This window comes from Lissotriton helveticus, chromosome 12 (assembly GCF_964261635.1).
Source record: "Lissotriton helveticus chromosome 12, aLisHel1.1, whole genome shotgun sequence".
Lineage (NCBI taxonomy): Eukaryota > Metazoa > Chordata > Amphibia > Caudata > Salamandridae > Lissotriton > Lissotriton helveticus.
The window spans coordinates 618,371,782-618,390,612 of record NC_136073.1 but is presented as its reverse complement, the minus strand read 5'-3'; the positions used below and the strand labels follow the sequence as shown (position 1 = coordinate 618,390,612).

Below are 18,831 nucleotides of genomic sequence, written 5' to 3'. Positions count from 1 at the left end.
GAGTCCAACACCTGGAAAGGCACCTCAGCTTGGACCCAGATCCAGGTCCCCGAGCATAAGCTGGGTACGTGGTGAAGTATGTCTGGCCTCTCCATCGCCTTCGTAGGGCCCTCCCCTCTTTCTGCGTGAGCTGTGTCTCTTGAAGTAGTGCTATTTGCACTCCCCTTCTTCTGAGATAAGGTAGCACTTTATATCTTTTTGCCATGGACTGCCTACCCCGGATATTCCATGAGATGCATTTATATGTGTGTGCCCCTGTCACCATTCCTGTCCTTAAATGAAACACTTCCCTTTTCCTCCCGAGTTCCCCCTTTGTACTTGTAGGAAATTCCCAGCCAATCCGATTTATCTCTAGCAAGTGGTGCAACTTCAGGCCCCCCGAACTGTGCAACTGTAAACAACGTTTCCAACTCCCACTCCCCAGGATAAGTAGGTGTGTGGCTCCCATCCAAACTAATGCAAATTCAACTATCAGCTGCTCCTTCTCTGCTCAACTAATCAGGGGGTGCGATGTGGTGCGTTTCTCGGCCTAGAATTGCCCTCTAGGTCTAATAGCGCAGGGGTTATTACCCCCTCAGTCATCCCTACCGCCCCCTCCTGACCTGCCACCACACCATTTCTAACAGCGTATGACATTTCCCGTCATTCTCGACAATTTCTCATATAAAGTTGTCTGCTGTTTGTGGCGTTATCTGCAGAAGTTCAACACTCGGCACTTCTGATGTGGATGTGCTGTCAGAGTCCGATTCTGGTGCTTGAGCCCCGCTCCTCTGGGACGACCGGTCTATTTCTCCACCACTTATCAAAGCCAACTGCTTAACCACATTCTGCCTTTCAATTTGTACCTCTTCCCGGGTTGGCATGGACAAGTCACCATTGTTCCGTTTACCATGGGATCTACTGCTGCGTGTTTGCTGCCTCTTTGGTTCCCAAGGGGGGTTTCACCTTGATTGTGCTCCAGTCCCAGGCCCCCCGCAAGGTTTGAAAGAACTCCACTCCATTCTCCGCAATCACTCGCAATCTGGCCTGATAGAGCATGGTGTACTTGTATTACACCAGGCGTAGTTTTTGTTTCACACTGTGATATGCTCCTCTCTGTTTCTGAACTTCCCTAGAAAAGTCCGGAAAGATTCGCACTACCGCATTATCCACTTGCAGGTCTCCATTACGCCTGGCTCTTGCCAGGATGTAGTCCCTGTCTCATGGGCGTGCACCGGGCATGGGCGCTCTTGCCGGCACTTGATGCGCTCTTTCAAAGGCGTAGAACGCTGATAGCCCCTCTGGCCCCACCTCTTTGCTTATCCATCGTTTTAGGTAGTCCACCAAGCTGCTACCTTCCACTTTCTCAGGGAGTCCCACTATCATTATATTATTTCTCAGTGGCTTGTTTTCATGATCTCCAGTCCTGAGTTCCAGTGTGCGCACCTTGGTTTCTAGCGCAGCTAGTTGCTTTTCCAGGGCTGAGATTTCAGGGGACATTTCTGACAGCTTGCGCTCATTCGTCGTTACTCGCTCTACCAGGCGTTTGTGGTTGTCTCGTAAAATGCCCAGGTCTGCACCTACTGAGTCTATTTTTGCTTCCAGGCACTCACTGGAGCTTGTTATCACCTGTAGTATGTCCTGCAGTGGTGGGGCTTATGGGCAGGCTGTCTGGGATTGGTGGACCTCGCCTCCTTACATTGTAACCTCCAGCGGGGTTCCTTCAGCTCCCTTCTTCTTTGTAACTTTCCCCATCTCCCACTCGCAGTCCACGCCAGGCCTGTGTAGCTGCCTTTCTCAGGGTCGATGCTTCTTTGGCTCGCCCCTCAGGGGAGGGGGCTCTACTTTGTCCGCACAGAGGATCTCTTAGTGCCCGGGGCCTTGTGGTTCTGTGCCTCGTGGGATTACCACTTTCTTTCTGTGGAGAGCCACGTTCCCCATGTAGTATTGCAAGGTCTGGGATTCTGCTCAGCGTTCAGTGTCCCTCCAGTGGAACCTCGGTTTACTCCTGCTTGTTTTGCATGGGCAGTATTCCTCGCTCTGTCTGTGTTCGTTGCAGAGCTCTTCTCTCGCTCCGAATTTGAAATCGCCGTCTTGTTTTGCCCTTGAACTATTGTTCTTTGGGCCTCTGCGCTGCAGGGGTATGTCCTTCTTCTTTAGTTGGTGAGACTAGAGGTTGCGATGCGCAGTCAAGTGTCCCTCTTCATGTAGGGCTGGGCCCTCTGATGCCTGCACAGTTTTACACTGTGCTTTGCCTTAGCCTCAACTGCAATTTCTTAACTGGGGTCACTGTGAGAAGTTTGCTTAGCATATGATGTCCACTAGTTCTAGTGGGCACCTTGCACCAGTCTAATCGACCCTTATTGATGGTGGTTGTAAAGTCAACCTTATAGAAAGCTATCCTAGTGGTAGCATGGACCAGCAGTCATCAGGCTAAGACTTCAGAGAGCGTATTAAACAAGTTGTTTTACCAATTGTAATCACTTGAGTACCAAATGAAAGGACACCACACAAGGTATATATCAAATGTTTATGTATTTATTCTAAACACAACCCCTCTGCACTTTTTATGAGGTCAGAGGTAAAAGTACAATACAAGAATCTCAATTAGCATACGATAAGTTGCACAGTATACGTTTTGCCCTTGGGGTCTCACAAACCATATAGTAAAATAGTGGTATACGAACCATGTGAGAATTAGAAAGCAGGCCTGGGGCCTGTGGAATCGCTGGGCCTACTCTAAACAACCAAAGGTCAGGAAGCAGGAGGCCCACGGGAGACGCGTGCAGTGTCTAAACACAGCCGCGGGTTACCTTTAACTTTCTATTGGAAATGAACAAGTAACAGTTTTACAGTTTAAGGATACTTCCGGATGGACTACGGTGAAACCCTTTTAGACTTAGACACTAGGAGGGCCAATACCCTCGAGACTACCAGAGTACTTGTGTTACCTCACCCACGGAAGCCGGGTGCATAGGCGTCTTTTGATGTCGGGTTTCTTCGGCGATTTCAATGGAGAGCTGCAAAGAAGTGCTGCAGGCGACCAGAGGAAAAGTGTCTGGGTGGATCCAAGGGTGGATCGAATATCTGAAGAACCTGAAAGCAGAAGGGACAGAGTCTGGGTCACTTTCCAGTGACCAGGGTGGAACCAGGAAGGAACCAGGCGATGTCGGGTGCTTCCAGGTGAAAAGGTGAAGTTTGTCTCTTCAGCCACGAGGTTCAGGAGGCATCGGCGATGACCAGGAGCTGGATTCGAGCTGTCCCACGAAGGATCTAGTTGACTGCGGTGTCGGTATCCGGATTGGACCCAACAAGCCTTGTCAAACGCAACCCACGCAGGATGTCGAGATTGGCTTTGTTGCAGACCAGCAAGATCTGTGGAGCTTCTCCTTCACAGGGAAGCTGGGGCAAGCCTGGGCAACCAGGAAAGCAAGTTAGATTCAAAATGGAGTCTTTAGGGGGCTCACTAGCCAACGGACTAGGAACTGGGAAGACGCATCAAGCTGAAATGCAAGAGCGGGCCCCACGGGACACTTGTGGAGTGTGGAGGCCTGAGCTTTGGTGCAAATGGTGCTCGTGTCTGGGGCTTTTCATACCCCAATGCACAACTGCAAGTTACCTCGGGAGTCGATGCAGTTAGCAAAAAGCAGGATGTCCAGGAGTTCCGGTCCCACGTCTCTCGTGTCCACAACGGGTCTCAGCTTTGCTGTGAACATAGAGCAGCATCAGAGATGTCTGGAAGTCCATGTCCTGTGTCACAAATTCTTCGGGATCTGGCGAGAGCCTCGAAAGGGAAGACCGGCAAAGTTGCTGTTGGTGCCTGTTTGAACAGGGTGGTCACTCCTTGACAACAAGGGGGATGTCTTCCATCTTCCAGTCGAAATGGAATGTCGAAGGTCCAGGATTTCTGTTTCAGAGTTTCGTCCAGGGTAATCTAAAGTCCTAGGAACTGGGATCCTATATTTATACCAAGTTTAGGGGCTGGACTACCTTTAAGGTCCCTCCTATGGGTGGACCTGAGAAGGGGAGGGTTACACTCCTTTTCCTTTGTCCAGTTTTGCACCAGAGCTGGGGCTGAGTGCCCCAGCAATAGGTTTTAACTGGGAAATGCATGGAGCACCTAGTGTGCCCCAGGCAGTATCTGGAAAGCATTCACTGAATGCAGCTCTCCCTGACCCAATACACAAAAGCCTGGCTGGGGAGGTGCCAGCACCTCCCTGGACAGGAAACCTATTGTCCAGGCCTCCCCTGCCAGAGTGTCGTCCAGCAGCAGGAGGGCAGACTCGTGTCTCTGACAGCAGCATCCATTTTGTGATGCTGAGGCTCTGTTTAACTTTAACCAGGTTTACCAGTAACTACATGTCTTCTCCCTCTAGAAGGGTGGAATGCTATCCCCGCAGCCAGGACTGGTGGTGAGGGGGGGGGGTTTAGTATTCCAAAGTTTTTGACACCTTACACGACATGTTTTGATAAAGCCAAACCAAAGTTAGCATTAACCGCGAGGATTATAATGCACTTAAGAGAATATGGTATGGCTATATTATAGAACAGCTATAAGGACATGGTTCTGAAAGCTGCAGTGGGGCTCAGCTTCTGTTAGGGCACCCTCTCACATAAAACCAAGCACTCTACCTCCACGATTTTCGAGGTCTGCCTTGGGAGTGGCTTATAGGTGTATATGTGTCTATATAGGAATATAGATATAGGTATACTATATCTAAGTAAGGGGTGATTACACCACCTTACCCAGGCTGTGTGAACAGACCTGTGGTGTAAGTTTGTAAGGCAAACCAGGGTGGCACAATACATGCTGCAGCCCCTGGTAGGCCTAGGGTGCACCTATGCCCTGGGTATCTAGGGTACACTATACAGGGGCTCACAAGGGTGACCCAGTTACAATCTGGTATGTACCTAAAGTACATGATATCAATTTAGAGTGAGAACAGCTGGGCTGTGGGCCTGATTAGCAGGTCCACAGCCATACTAAAGTCGAAAAAACAGAGAATCACAGCAAAAAGTGGGGATAACCATAGGAAGCAGACACTACTCTCCTATAGTCACTACAATGTCCACAGGCCACCTCAGGGGGTCCCAGGGGCTGCGCCTCACTCCCGCAGCTTCTCAATATGTCAGGGCTTGACTTCTTTATTCTCTCCTGGTGTCCCCTGCCTCCATCCGCCTACCTCTTGCACTCTCTAGGGAGGGGGGCTCCTTGCCAGCGCTCTCCTTTTCTGGCTTCCTTCTTCTTGTGTACTCTGGAGGGAGGGGGGGTGCAGACGCTCCTTATCAGTGCCCCCCGCCTCTGGCTGATTCCACCATACACACTTCTAGGGAGGAGGGGTGCAGGTACTCCTTGCCTGTGATCTGGGCTCCCGTCAGCTTTCAGGCAACCCCGGTCCGCTCCTCAGTCCCTGGAGACAGCTCCGCCGTCCTCTTCCTCACACTTAGTGTCCGCCATCTTAGGCAGGTCAGTCGCCTCCTTCTGCCCCTGGTGCCGTTGGCCTCAGTGCTCCATGGTCTCTCTGCAGCCGCAACTCACTGCACCCAGAGGGGATTCGCTTCTCTAGGCCCGGTACCCTCTGCACGTCTTTCTACTGTCCGCTTTCCTCAGTGCTCATCCATAGCCCTTCCTTCTGTTGCTGCTTCAGCCACAGTCCAGTCTTCACCTTCAGCTCAAGGTTTGGTGATCGCCGGCCGCCCGTCGCTGCCCCTCAGGTCTCAACGAGGCCCACAGCCTCAGGTCGTGGTGGGTTGCACAACACTCTAATTATGGCCCCTCTTCGGGGACAGCCCCACCCACTGGGATCTCCTCCCATCTTTGCTAATGGGCCACCATTTTGTGGAGGCCGCGTTGTTTCTCCTGGCCATGCTCCTACGATTGCTCATTGCTCCGTCATTTCACAGTGTCTCGCCGCTGCAGAGTTTCTCCTCACCTCAGGATGGATCGTGATGGCAGTCGGCCGGACGGGGCTCTGGAGCTGTGCTGCTCACTCCATCACTGCCGGACCATGCCCCCCTAGAGGCCCAGTAGACTTAATGCACTTAAGTGTGCACCACCGAGTTGCTTGCTGTCATTTTAAAGGCAACATTGCTTTTCAGGCTGCCTTTAAATTACATTTATATACAAATTCAGCTTTGGAATTAGAGATACTTCAGAAATATCAAACTACCTTATTTTTACATATAAGTAACCGCTAAGTTCTCCCTGAGGTGCCCCAGGGGTAGAGTGCCTTGTAACTATAAGTAGGGACATTATAAAAGATATTTTATAGGCCCTGATGAGGGAAAAATTACCAATTTAGTTTTGTTTCCCATTGTAGAAATCTAGCTCCATAGGCTAACATGGGAAAATTGTATTTAAGTAAAAATATTGACTGGAGCAAGCCAACAATGTAATTCAAAGACTTAAAGCAAATAGCTATGATAAATCCAGCAAGTTTCCACTGTAAGATTTGTTATAACTGGATGTATGACGTTACAACGCATACTTTTACAACGCCTACCTTTACATTGCAAGTTTTACAACGCATACCATTACAACGCATAATGCTTTTGGGCGCTGGATAGTGAATAGTTTAATTTACTATTCCAACTCCAGTCCCCGTGGATAGTAGGGAAGGTGTTGGATAGTACATTAAACCTATTCCCTATCCTAGAGCGCCCTCAAGCGCTATGCGTTGTAATAGTTTGCGTTGTAAAAGTTTCGTTGTAATGGTAGTTCGTTGTAAAAGTTTCGTTGTAAAGGTTGTTCACCGTTATAACTATTACAGAAAAGAATTATAAAACTTTATTTTCTGTGAGCTCAAATCCAGTCTTCGAGCTGCCCTCTCCTGATTGGCTAGCCTCTGCCAGGATGAGCCAAACTGTCCTAATGAGGTGTGTAGTGGCCTGCTAGAGAGACAAAGAATTTCCTGTGGGTGGAGAAGTACAGCTCCAGAGGCAAAAGGCAGGATGGAGGTTGAGTAGATGGACTAGTCTTCAAAGGGAGAATGCCACTTTGGTACAGCACAGGTTCACTCCCACATCCTGCACCCCCAGTCACAAAGGAGCGCCTGTAATTAGATTGGTGAAGGGGCATGTTGGAGAATCTTAGCCACATCAGTGGGTTGCCTTAAACAGATCTAACCCTCCAGGAGTGAATTTCTCCACCTTGGATCTTGGAAGAATAGGGCTTTCTGGGCCAAGAATATGCCACACTTTGAAGGAAGTGGCACCCTGCGTCCCATTGGTCAGAGGTCCCACCCCCTGATGCCTAGGAACACTAAACAAATATTAGAGAGTTGGCATCTAACTCAAACTGCTAATAGAAACAACAAGCAGAAGAAAGACTGCCCCGCTGCAACCCTGATCTTTACCCAAAGGACTGCACTCTGAAGACCTGCACCTGCTGCACAATTTTGTACTACAGCCCTTATGGACGTTGCCTGGCTTCACAAGGATTAAGGAGTGGGCTTTCTGAAAGCTACAGGTTGACAAAGTCTACCTGCATCATCTCTACCAAGATGTCCCCATCCTTGAGTGCGTCCAGTAGACATTTAAGGATTTGGCCATATGCATTGTGGGAATCGTAGTCCCAACATACCAAGGTGTTATACTGTATTAGAGCTCTTCCTGCTAGGCTGGATGACGCTCACTTATGATGCACTCAGGGTTCTATGTGGCGATGTCATCTTAAGCGATTGGTGACAGTTGGGCCAGCTGCGTCTGGCAGGGATCGTTTGGGGTTCTCTAATAAATAAACTACCAACAGAAGATTTACTCTTGTCCAGCGTATTTCCCTCACAACATTTTGGCGACGAGGATATACTAACTCCATTTAAGAGTGGCATCGAGAGTGTTGTTACTGTAGATGCGAGTGCTGTTGGAATTGGCGCAGTTTTTGCGCAAAAGCATGGCAAAGAGGAGAAGACGGTTGCTTTTGCATCCCGATCGTTAACTGAGGTTGAGCAGAACTATGAGGTGATAGAGAGGGAGGCATTGGCGGCAGCTTGGGCAACCAACTATTTCAGAGTATTTTTGTGGGGCAGTCCATTTATATTGAGAACGGACCACAAACCTTTATTAAAGGTTTTGGGTCCGGGAGGGATTAAAAATTGCTCCGGGAGAGTAGCCAGGTTGGCTGTGAGACTACAGGAATTTGATTGCAAACTCGAATATGTGCCAGGGTAAAGGAACAAAGTGGCGGACTGTTTGTCGCGTCTACCTGACAAATGTGGCTTGGTGGTGGATTTACCAACTGAAGAAGTGGTGGCGAATGTCGATGACGCTTTGGAAACATATGCAAATGCCATTCAAAGGACTACTTGGTATAAGCATATGGAGGATGATGGAGTTTTGAGTGGTGTTGTGTGTATGATCAAAGGGTGTATTCGGAGAGAGAGCAACTTGCCTGTCGGCGTCAGACCATTTTTCAAGATTGTAGATGAGTTGTCTTTGACAGGGGATGGAATCATTATGCGTAATGACAAATTTGTTCCACCCTATGGGTTGCATCCTAGACTAATTAGTTTGGCTCATGAGGGGCATCTATGGCAAACTATGACATTGAAGAGATTGAAGGAGAATTATTGGTGGCCAAACATAGATGCTGAAGTAAAGGATTGGGTGGAGCGATGTCTTGCCTGTAAGGAGTCTGAGAAAAAATTGAGGGTAGGTTTGGGTGTTTCTAAAGAGCCGCAGCATATTTCTCAAGCGGAAAGAGTGTGGGAGAAAGTGTGTTTGGATTTTATTGGTCCGTTTACATTTTTGCCAGAGTTTCAGAAATATGCGTTGGTCTTAGTTGATGCTATGTCTAAGGGGATTGAAGTAGCCTTCATGAGTTCTATTACCACTAGTGCCACCATTGGTGTTTCGAGTAAGGTGTTCAAAAGAAAAGGATTTCCATCAGTTCTTCTAACTGATAATGGGACGCAATTGACCTCTTGTGAGATGAAAGGGTTTTTGGATTCTGTTGGGGTCAAACACTCCTGTTGTTCATTGTACAACCCTCAGGGAAGTGGGTTGGTGGAGCGCATAAATAGAATGGTAAAAGGTACTATGCAATTGGCACATAGTTCTGGTCTGTCTGTGGTTGGTTCTGTTAGCGAGATGTTGTGGGCTTATAGGACAACATCAAACAGTAGTTTTGGGGCGAAGTCCATTTGAAATGATGCGTGGAAGGGAAGCTGGTACAAAGTTACTTCCATCATGGATGCGTGAAAAGTCAATTTCTCATGAGGTGAAAAATGCTTTGTCTAAGGGGAAAGGTGAAAGGTTGTTCATTAATGTGGATGATTGGGTAAAAGTTAAGACTGGTCTTCACACTAATCTTCTAAGGTAAGCCTGCCTGTCCATTGCCAGCTACCAAGGGTTGAGCAGGGGAATAATTTATTGAGACATTGACTGGACCTTTTATTGTGATTGTGACCTTATAATTAGTGGTAGGTACCTACTTACACCTGCTAATAACCACTTTACAACAGGAGGCAATATTGCACCAAGGAAAAACTTAACATGGCTGTACCAGTATTTCCATGGGTAGTATTATCACAAGCACTCACAATCAGGACCAAAATGGCAATGTTCTACAATGGATGCAGAAACTGTCATCACTAGGGCTGAATTATTTGACTAAAGGTATATTTTAATTTTTCTTCTCCCGGAACCAGGTCCTTTTCTTTTACAGGAAATACCCTATCTCTCATGTTAATTTACACGTTTGTGTAATTTTACGATAGTTTTCTGTTCTCAAAGGTATTTTATTAATAGCATTTATATAACTGCGAATCTCCGCTCATAAAATATAGGGCAGTCCTATCTTTTTATGTGTTGAGACTCTGTAGCCGTAAAGATGCTACTAGTAACATACCTTTTTGAATTGCAAACTATTGTAAACTTACACAAAAGTGTGAGTTTACCTGTGAGAAACTATCCAAATATGTCTTTGATTAAAAGTGAATTTATATTGCAGGTGGGAGCTCCTCCTGCACCAGTGATCAATCCTTCTACATCAAAAGAAAATACAGGAAATACAGTTTATGACAAAGTGCAAAGACCTAAGGTATGTTAGTCAGTTTTCCTACAGGATGCTGAGTACCATCCTAGATTAGAAAAAGAAGCCCCGGGCAACCCAGATAAGTTTGGGGAGGTTATTGAATGGCAACAAAGCCAACACAGAACTTGAACGGATAATAGGAATATTATCTTGAGGCATACTTGTGGTGCTTAATTTGTGAAAAACAAAAAATTATATAAGTGCAAACATTTTTCATAGGAGCCACACTCTGAAACTGCAGTAATCTAGGTTGCCAAATTCCAAGGCTGTTTCTTCTTCTTACACCTCATGCCTCTGTCTTCAACCACTTAACATTTCATGTCTCTTTATCACACACTTGCTGGTTCTTTTTTATCCCATCGTTCTCCCTTTGTCACTACTTTTTCATTTTTCTCTTCTTGTTCCCTTTTCTTACTTTCTGTTTCTTACTCTTCGTCATATAGTCTGAGTAGCCCAAAAGTGAATTTATATTGCAGGTGGGAGCTCCTCCTGCACCAGTGATCAATCCTTCTACATCAAAAGAAAATACAGGAAATACAGTTTATGACAAAGTGCAAAGACCTAAGGTATGTTGTTCAGTTTTCCTACAGGATGCTGAGTACCATCCTAGATTATAAAAAGAAGCCCCGGGCAACCCATATAAGTTTGCGGAGGTTAATGAATGGCAACAAAGCTAACACAGAACTTGAATGGATAATAGGAATAATATCTTGAGGCATACTGGTGGTGCTTAATTTGTGAAAAACTAAAAATTATATAAGTGCACAACATTTTTCATAAGAGCCACACGCTGAAACTGCAGTAATCTAGGTTGCCAAATTACAAGGCTGTCTCTTCTTATTACACCTCATGCCTCTGTCTTCAAGCACTTAACATTTCATGTCTCTTTATCTCACGCTTGCAGGTTCTTTTTCATCCCATCGTTCTCCCTTTGTCACTACTTTTTCATTGTTCTCTTCTTGTTCCCTTTTCTTACTTTCTTTTTCGTACTCTTGGTCATATAGTCTGAGTAGCAAAAATAAGTCCAAAATGAATGCTTTTGTCCACCTCCTACAAATGCCGGCACAAATTAAGCACTGTAAAGTGTGTTGCTTTTCGCTTAAACTAATGTGTCCAGTAGTAAGATAAACCACCTGCAAAATAAACTAATTTGTTGTTTGACTACTTACTTGACTAGTTCTCAATATAATTAAATTAAAACCCAGCAGTACCCTGTGCACATAATAACTTTGTTTTGGAGCTACATGATGTGTAGGCTGTTTAGCAAAATGCACATCATGGGGTTTTCCTTTGATTGAGATTGCATAAAAAAGAGGAAAACGGTTTTCACACATTGTGATAGCATCTCAAATCAATGAAGACCTATAGCTGTGTTGTTATTACTTTGCTGTGAATTATGCAACCTTTGCCAGTGATATCACTGGAATTTCTTATGCAGGATTTCCCACCTAAGGGACATGCTTTGGTATGAAACCCTAAGTCACACCTGGCCTACCAGGTATAACTTCATTACAAGTCAAGTCACACAAACTCAAACAAAGTTGAGAATCTTCACATGACTTCGCTACTTCATCTTTATTGAATGTTAATTTTAAAATGTGGCCGATCCCAACAGAGACTTGAACATAGCAACAGAAACCACCATATACTGGAAAAGAGAGCAATAGGTATGTCAACAGTGCAGGAAACGTAGTTGCATATTTGTTGTGCTGTGCTGAATCACAGAGGCTGATGCATGAGGTCATGAAATCTTCGACACAGAGATTAGATACTTGAATGTGGTACCACAAACAGCGTAACAAGTAATGGGGGAGCAGGAAGAAATGCTCATGGGCCTTTGGATAGTGGAACAGAAACACTCAGAGAATGAGAATAAAACTGTGGGAGCGGGAGCCATAGACATGGACACTGAGACAGGGAGTCACTGACATTCAAGCTGGGAATGAAAGATTGTGACCCACTTTCTGGATAAAGGAGACTCAGCACACTGATGGAACACAGACAATGGAACAGAGTCATATTTACAAACACTTCATGCAAAAGGACACTAAGTAATCCCCTCAGACTGCTGAGGAGGTAGAATATTTGCAACCATATGGCTTTCTACTGCTAGGAATCCTACAGCAGAAATTAAGAACCTCCACCACATCAGGTAGCACTCCAGCAATTGAGATCCATGTAGCACCTTTAGGTTGACCTATGGCTTAGGAAAGGTAAAACAAAACCTACAGACAAGAGAGGTGTTCAACCGCTGATGCTGGTACAAAGTTATTGGTTGCTTCTGGCCCATTCTCATGGGTGATTCCATCTTGTATATTTTCTAGAGCACAGAAAGGTTTAGATGTAGATGCTGAGATAGGAGCTATGAGCAAGTATCCATGAGCTTAAGGAGGATTTACGGGTGCTCTTGATGGGGAGATTTGGTAGTTGCAAAGTTTACTTTGAGCAGTAAAACCCCCTTCCCTAATGTAGGGAGCTTTATCTTTGCCACTTGGTCCCCTAAAGCCTCTGACAGCCACCACAAAAACCCTTTGTACTACAAATGAACACAGCTGAGTGGCCCAGGGACACCAGGGGCTACACAAAGTTACTGTCTCCTTGTGGTAGTTGTCTCCTTTGCCCTGATCAGGCTCAAAATGAGCTGACATCTTCAAGAGCTTGATCTCCACCAAGGTGATTATCTTCCCTCATCTCAAATTCCTTTACACTAAACCTACATCAGTGCTCTGAAAGGGTTACCTTGATGACTGTTTCTCTCTTATATGGACAATGGCATTTTTCACACCAATGGCCATTCTCTATCTCCCTTGTGAATATCCTTTTCCCCCTGGTTGGCCATTTGGGGTCAAATGTGAAATGACTCTTCACCAGTGTTAAGTTTATTTGCATAGTTAATTAAAACCGTTTCAAAAATGCCAACAATATCAAAAGATAAAAAACACAATTTATATACATTTACAACCCATTCCTTCATAATTAATAATTTTAAAAGCTTCTTAAAAATTAAGCATGGGCGTAAAATCCGTTCCGCTCGCGGATTTTGCGGATTTTCGGCAAATTCGCAATCCGCGAACTCTCGCGAATTTGCCGAAAATTCGCAAATCCGCGCGAAGCGGATTGTTTGCTTGGTCACACTTGCCAACTAGAATACTATACAATTTTGCGGCGCGCAGCGTTCACTTACCGTCATTCAGTGTTTGCAGAGTTGTTTTTCTCCATGTTTGCGTGTGCTGCGCCATTTTGGATCTTGCTGCGGGATCCCGCGGGAGTTTGTCGACGTCATCGCGGCTTGCCACCTTGCACAGCGAGAGTTTGGCAACGCGAGCACGTCATAAAGGCCCTTGATCACGCATCGCGGGAGTAAACACTTGCGAACACGTAGATGCGGCGGGCAGCGACAATCTCGCAATTGCGAGATTGCAAAATTTGCAATTTCGCACAAGAAATCCACCAGCAGGCAGCATAAACCTTGAATAACTCCTCAGGTTGACATTTGCCCGCACTTTTTTTTTGCAAGGAGTCCATTTTGGGGTGGGGGGGTGCCAGGAAGGAAGTGCCCCACAGTCTCCAACTTCCTGTTCCTGTCCAGCAGGCTCCTCCCAGTGCTTTCTTCATGTGCTGGTCACTTTGATTTGGATCTTGACCTGAAAGGATTACTTTTTGTGGATGCTGCTGGATATTTAGATTTTTGCAAAACTGAAAGCACTCAGCAAGTGCAAAAGTTCAATCTTATCATAAGTAACCATTCCCTGTAGTGCTTCCTGAGGGGCTCCTTCAGAGTTCAGTTGCCTACTTGCAACTATTCTATGACCGTGCTCTGACCCTCACAGCAGGCTCAGAGAATAGCTACAAGTATACAACAAAGGTCCTGTTAAAAAAATTACACTGCAACAGGAAGCAATTACAGATAAGGAAGCAGGTGCCAGCCTGGAAGTTCAAATTCAGTGACACATTAATCAGCCCCTAATTCATTCATGTCAGTTGAGGCAGGGCAGGTGTGCTTTTCCACCCATAATCTACAGTGATGAACTAGAGGGTGGCATGGGTGAGCCAGAGGGTGGCATGGGTGAGCCAGAGGGTGGCAGTGGTGAAACAGAGGGTGGCAGTGGTGAAACAGAGGGTGCTGTGATGAACCAGACGTAGAAACAACATGGTCGTGACCGTTGCTACCCGACAAGTAAGTTCGCGTTTGCGAACTGGTAAAAAACCCTTGCGTAATGGCAGAAACACTTGCGAACACAAAATAAAAGGAATCCGCAAAATTCACGAGAGTTCGTGGATTTTGCGGATTGCGAATCCGTAAATACGCAATTTCGCGGATTGCCAATTCGCAAAATCCGCCCATGCTTATTAAAAATAAAACAGAATGAAATTTCCAATATGAAGCAGCTTTAACAGCAAAATGTATAATTTCAGTCCAGTTGCTGCCACCGCATTCCACACTATCCAGCCAAACTTTTTGCTGACCATTAACAAGCCCTTCTGACCTTGGCGAACCAATCTTTCTTTTCCGTATACCATGCCCTCAGGTACTGTACTGTTCGATCTCCGTGTACTGCAGATGTAGATGTTGATTTCTTTGAGTGGAATTTTCTTGTGTACGCCTTAGAACATTTGCCCATGTCTTCCCCTACAAAAATTCCTTAGGTCTCTATTTCAGGCATTTTACTATCGCACAATTTCAGATACTTCACCAGGCTGCAATTCAGTTGTGGATCGTTCGGTGGAAAGCATGCCAGTAGAGTTTGCCTCCTGGTGCGAATCCCCCGCTGATCAAAATGTCGCCTCAACAGCTGTTTACGTTCTTTAAGCAGTTTTTTACAGGAGCACAGTAAATGCAGCAGATCTTCCGATGCTGAACCGCATAAGCGGCACACAGTGCCCGCTTTCTCTCTTAACCAGGGAGGAAGATGTTGACTGCAGGGTAACAGCCCCAGTCTGTACTTCATGAAAGCAATTTTTATATTCTTCTCATACCCCAGATTGAAATAGGCTTGGGCGGCCGAGTCCGTATATGTATTTAATGTCATCCAGCCATGGGCCCTTTTTGTCAATGTGGCCTTGTCCTCCAACAAGGAAAGATGTTTCACTGTTTTCCACACTAGTTTTTTGAAAATAGTGGTAGTTGTTGATGTTTCCCAGAGCTGACAAAGGCCCAACCCATTTAAACTGCTATAAAGATATTCCGCAGTAAGTGATTTGGAATGTTGTTCTATCCACCAGGAAGACAGTCACCCAGGCCCTCGTCACCAGCCGACTGGACTACGGAAACACCCTCTACGCTGGAACCACAGCCAAACTCCAGAAAAGACTCCAGCATAATACAGAACACCTCGGCACGACTCATCCTGGACATCCCCCGCCACAGCCAAATCTCGCCCCATCTGAGAGACTTGCACTGGCTCCCCGTCAGCAAGAGGATCACGTTCAGACTCCTCACCCACGCACACAAAGCTCTCCATGACATGGGCCCAAAATACCTCAACAACCGCCTCACATTCTACGCACCCACCCGCCAGCTCCGCTCCGCCAGATTCGCCCTCGCCACCGTCCCACGCATTCGCAGAACCACCACCGGAGGAAGATCCTTCTCCTACCTGGCGGCCAAGACATGGAACTCGCTCCCCAATCAATCAATCAATCAATCAAGAAATTTATATAGCGCGCTACCCACCCGGAGGGTCTCAAGGTGCTTGGGGGAGGGGGGTCTGCTACTGCTCGAACAGCCAGGTCTTGAGTTGCTTCCTGAAGGAGAGGTGGTCTTGGGTCTGACGGAGGTGGATGGGGAGGGAGTTCCATGTCTTGGCTGCCAGGTAGGAGAAGGATCTTCCTCCCGTGGTGGCTCTTCGGATGCGTGGAACGGCGGCGAGGGCGTGGCTGGTCGAACGAAGCTGGCGGGTGGGAGTGTAGAAGTTCAGGCGGTTGTTGAGGTACCTGGGGCCCAGGTCGTGGAGGGCCTTGTGTGCGTGGGTGAGGAGTCGGAACGTGATTCTCTTGTTGACGGGGAGCCAGTGCAGGTCTCTCAGGTGTCCAGAGATGTGGCTGTGACAGGGGATGTCCAGGATGAGTCGTGCGGAGGCGTTCTGGATGCGTTGGAGTCTCTTCTGTAGTTTGGCTGTGGTTCCGGTGTAGAGGGTGTTTCCGTAGTCCAGTCGGCTGGTGACGAGTGCCTGTGTGACCATCTTCATGGTTTCGGTGGGGATCCATCGGAAGATCCTCCGGAGCATGCGTAGGATGTTGACGCACGAGGACGAGACGGCGTTGACCTGTCTGGTCATCGAGAGGGAGGAGTCCAGGATGAAGCCCAGGTTGCGTGCGTGGTCCGTTGGTTTGGGTGCGCTGCCCAGGGCAGGGGGCCACCAGGAATCGTCCCAGGCGGAGGAAGATGGTCCCAGGATGAGGATTTCTGTCTTCTCTGAGTTGAGTCTTAAACGGCTGTTCTTCATCCACTCGGCTACTTCTTTCATCCCTTCGTGTAGGTTGGTTCTGGCGGTGGCTGGGTCGTTGGTGAGGGAGAGGATCAGCTGAGTGTCGTCGGCGTAGGAGATGATGTTGAGGTTGTGTTGGCGTGCGATGGCCGTGAGGGGGCTCATGTAGATGTTGAAGAGGGTGTGGCTGAGTGATGATCCTTGTGGTACGCCGCAGATGACTTCGGTGGCCTCGGATCTGAACGGGGGCAGACGGACTCTCTGGGTTCTTCCGGCGAGGAACGAGATGATCCACTCCAGTGCCTTCTCTTGGATTCCGATGTTGCTGAGGCGGTGTACTAGGGTGCGGTGGCAGACAGTGTCGAACGCTGCGGAGAGGTCCAGGAGGATGAGGGCCGCTGTTTCCCCGTTGTCGAGCAGGGCTCGGACGTCGTCATTGGCTGCGATGAGGGCGGTCTCGGTGCTGTGGTTGGCTCGGAAGCCGGACTGCAAGGGGTCGAGGGATCCGTTCATCTCGAGGAAGGCGGCAAGCTGTCGGTTGACGGTCTTCTCGATGACTTTAGCAGGAAACGGGATGAGCGAGATGGGGCGGTAGTTCTTGAGGTCAGTGGGGTCTGCTGAAGGTTTCTTCAGGAGGGCGCTGAGTTCGGCATGCTTCCAGCTCTCCGGGAAGGTGGCGGTGTTGAAGGAGCAGTTGATGACGTCTCGGAGTTGGGGTGCGATGACGGAGGCGGCCTTGTTGAAGACGTGGTGGGGGCATGGGTCAGTTGGTGATCCGGAGTGGATGATGCTCATCGTGCGGATGGTGTCTTCGGTGCTGACCGGGGTCCAGGCGCGGAGGGTGGTGGTGGGGGATGTTGGTTCGGTGGTTGGGTGCGTGGTCTGTGCACCGAAGCTGTTGTGTATGTCGGCGATCTTGCTGTGGAAGAACGAGGCGAGTGAGTCGCAGAGTTCTTGCGAGGTGGTGATGTCGTTGGTTCCGGCGCTGGGGTTCGAGAGCTCTTTGACGATGCTGAAGAGTTCTTTGCTGTTGTGTGCGTTGTTGTCTAGTCGTTCCTTGAATGTTGTCTTCTTGGTGGCGTGGATCAGCTGGTGGTGTTTGCGGGTGGCGTGCTTGAGGGCATTCATGTTGTCTGTTGTCGGGTCTTTGCGCCAGGCTTTCTCGAGGGTGCGGCAGTTCTTCTTGGAGTTCATGAGATCGGTGTTGAACCAGGAAGCCTTCTTGCTGCCGGGTCTGCTGGGTTGGTTTTTCAGGGGTGCGAGGTCATCAGCGCAGTTGGTGATCCACTCTGTGAGGTGGTTGGCTGCCTGGTTGGGGTCCGTTGAGCTGGTGGGAGGATTCAGGTTCAGGGATGTGGAGATCGGGTCGGAGGTGATCTTGTTCCAGCTCCTGCGGGGAACCTGTTGCGGGTGGTGGTGGGTCGTGGTCCTTCTGAAGCTGTAGTGGACGTAGCTGTGGTCTGTCCAGTGGAGTCCGGTGGAGTGGCTGAAAGAGACGTCCTTGCTGGAGGAGAAGACGGGGTCGAGCGTGTGTCCGGCGTAGTGGGTGGGGGTGTTTACCAGTTGCTTGAGTCCGAGGCTGGCGAGGTTGTCCAGCAGGGTGGTGGTGTTGCTGTCCTTGTTGTTCTCTAGGTGGAAGTTGAGGTCCCCTAGGAGGATGTAGTCAGCGGAGGAGAGGGCGTGCGGGCTGATGAAGTCTGCGATGTCTTCGCTGAATTGTGTGCGAGGTCCTGGGGGTCTGTAGATGAGGGTGCCTCTGAGTGTGGTCTTGGGGTCGGTGTGTATCTGGAAGTGGAGATGTTCGGCGGCTGTGAGGGTGTCGTCGGAGTTGGTCGTGAGGCGGATGGTGTTCTTGTGGACGATGGCGATGCCTCCTCCTGTCTGGTTGACGCGGTCCCTCCGGGTGATCTTGTATCCGTCCGGGATGGCGATGGCGATGTCGGGCGCTGAGGAGGCGTTCATCCATGTTTCCGTGGGGAAGGCGACGTCTGGAGATGTGGTGTCGAGCAGGTTCCAGAGTTCCACGGCGTGTCTGTGGACGGAGCGGGTGTTGAGCAGACCCAGGACCATCTCTCCTTCAGGAAACTGCTCAAGACCTGGCTCTTCGAGCAGTAGTGGCTCCCCCCCCTCCCAGCGCCTTGAGACACTTACGGGTGAGTAGTGCGCTTTACAAATTTGTTTGATTGATTGATTGATATCTCCTTCCATAGCTGTTCGTTTAGTGTACCATGTGGAGCTTTTCATACTTTGTCCCATGAAATGATGAATGCTCCTTGCCTTGCAACTGTTTGTTTTTGAACACCGAATTCCACCTTAATTTGTGTTGGTGAGGTATGTTTGGGCAGCCCAAAGATGATCCTGTATACAGTTGTTACTACGGCGTCAAGTATT

The 18,831-nt window shown here is 48.2% G+C and overlaps 1 protein-coding gene across 3 annotated transcripts in view; it reads left to right on the top strand.

Moving 5' to 3' along the window:
• Positions 1-18,831, top strand: part of LOC144797569 (SLAM family member 9-like) — a 782,823-nt gene that overhangs the window by 642,846 nt on the left and 121,146 nt on the right. Inside the window, exons 8-9 of one of the 3 annotated variants that reach the window (XM_078668218.1) lie at positions 9,929-10,018; positions 10,489-10,578. The exons of the other annotated variants lie outside the window; for them this stretch is intronic. Of the exons in view, the coding sequence (XP_078524344.1) occupies positions 9,929-10,018; positions 10,489-10,578 (180 nt within the window). The remainder of the gene's footprint in view (positions 1-9,928; positions 10,019-10,488; positions 10,579-18,831) is intronic. 3 annotated transcript variants of the gene reach the window in all.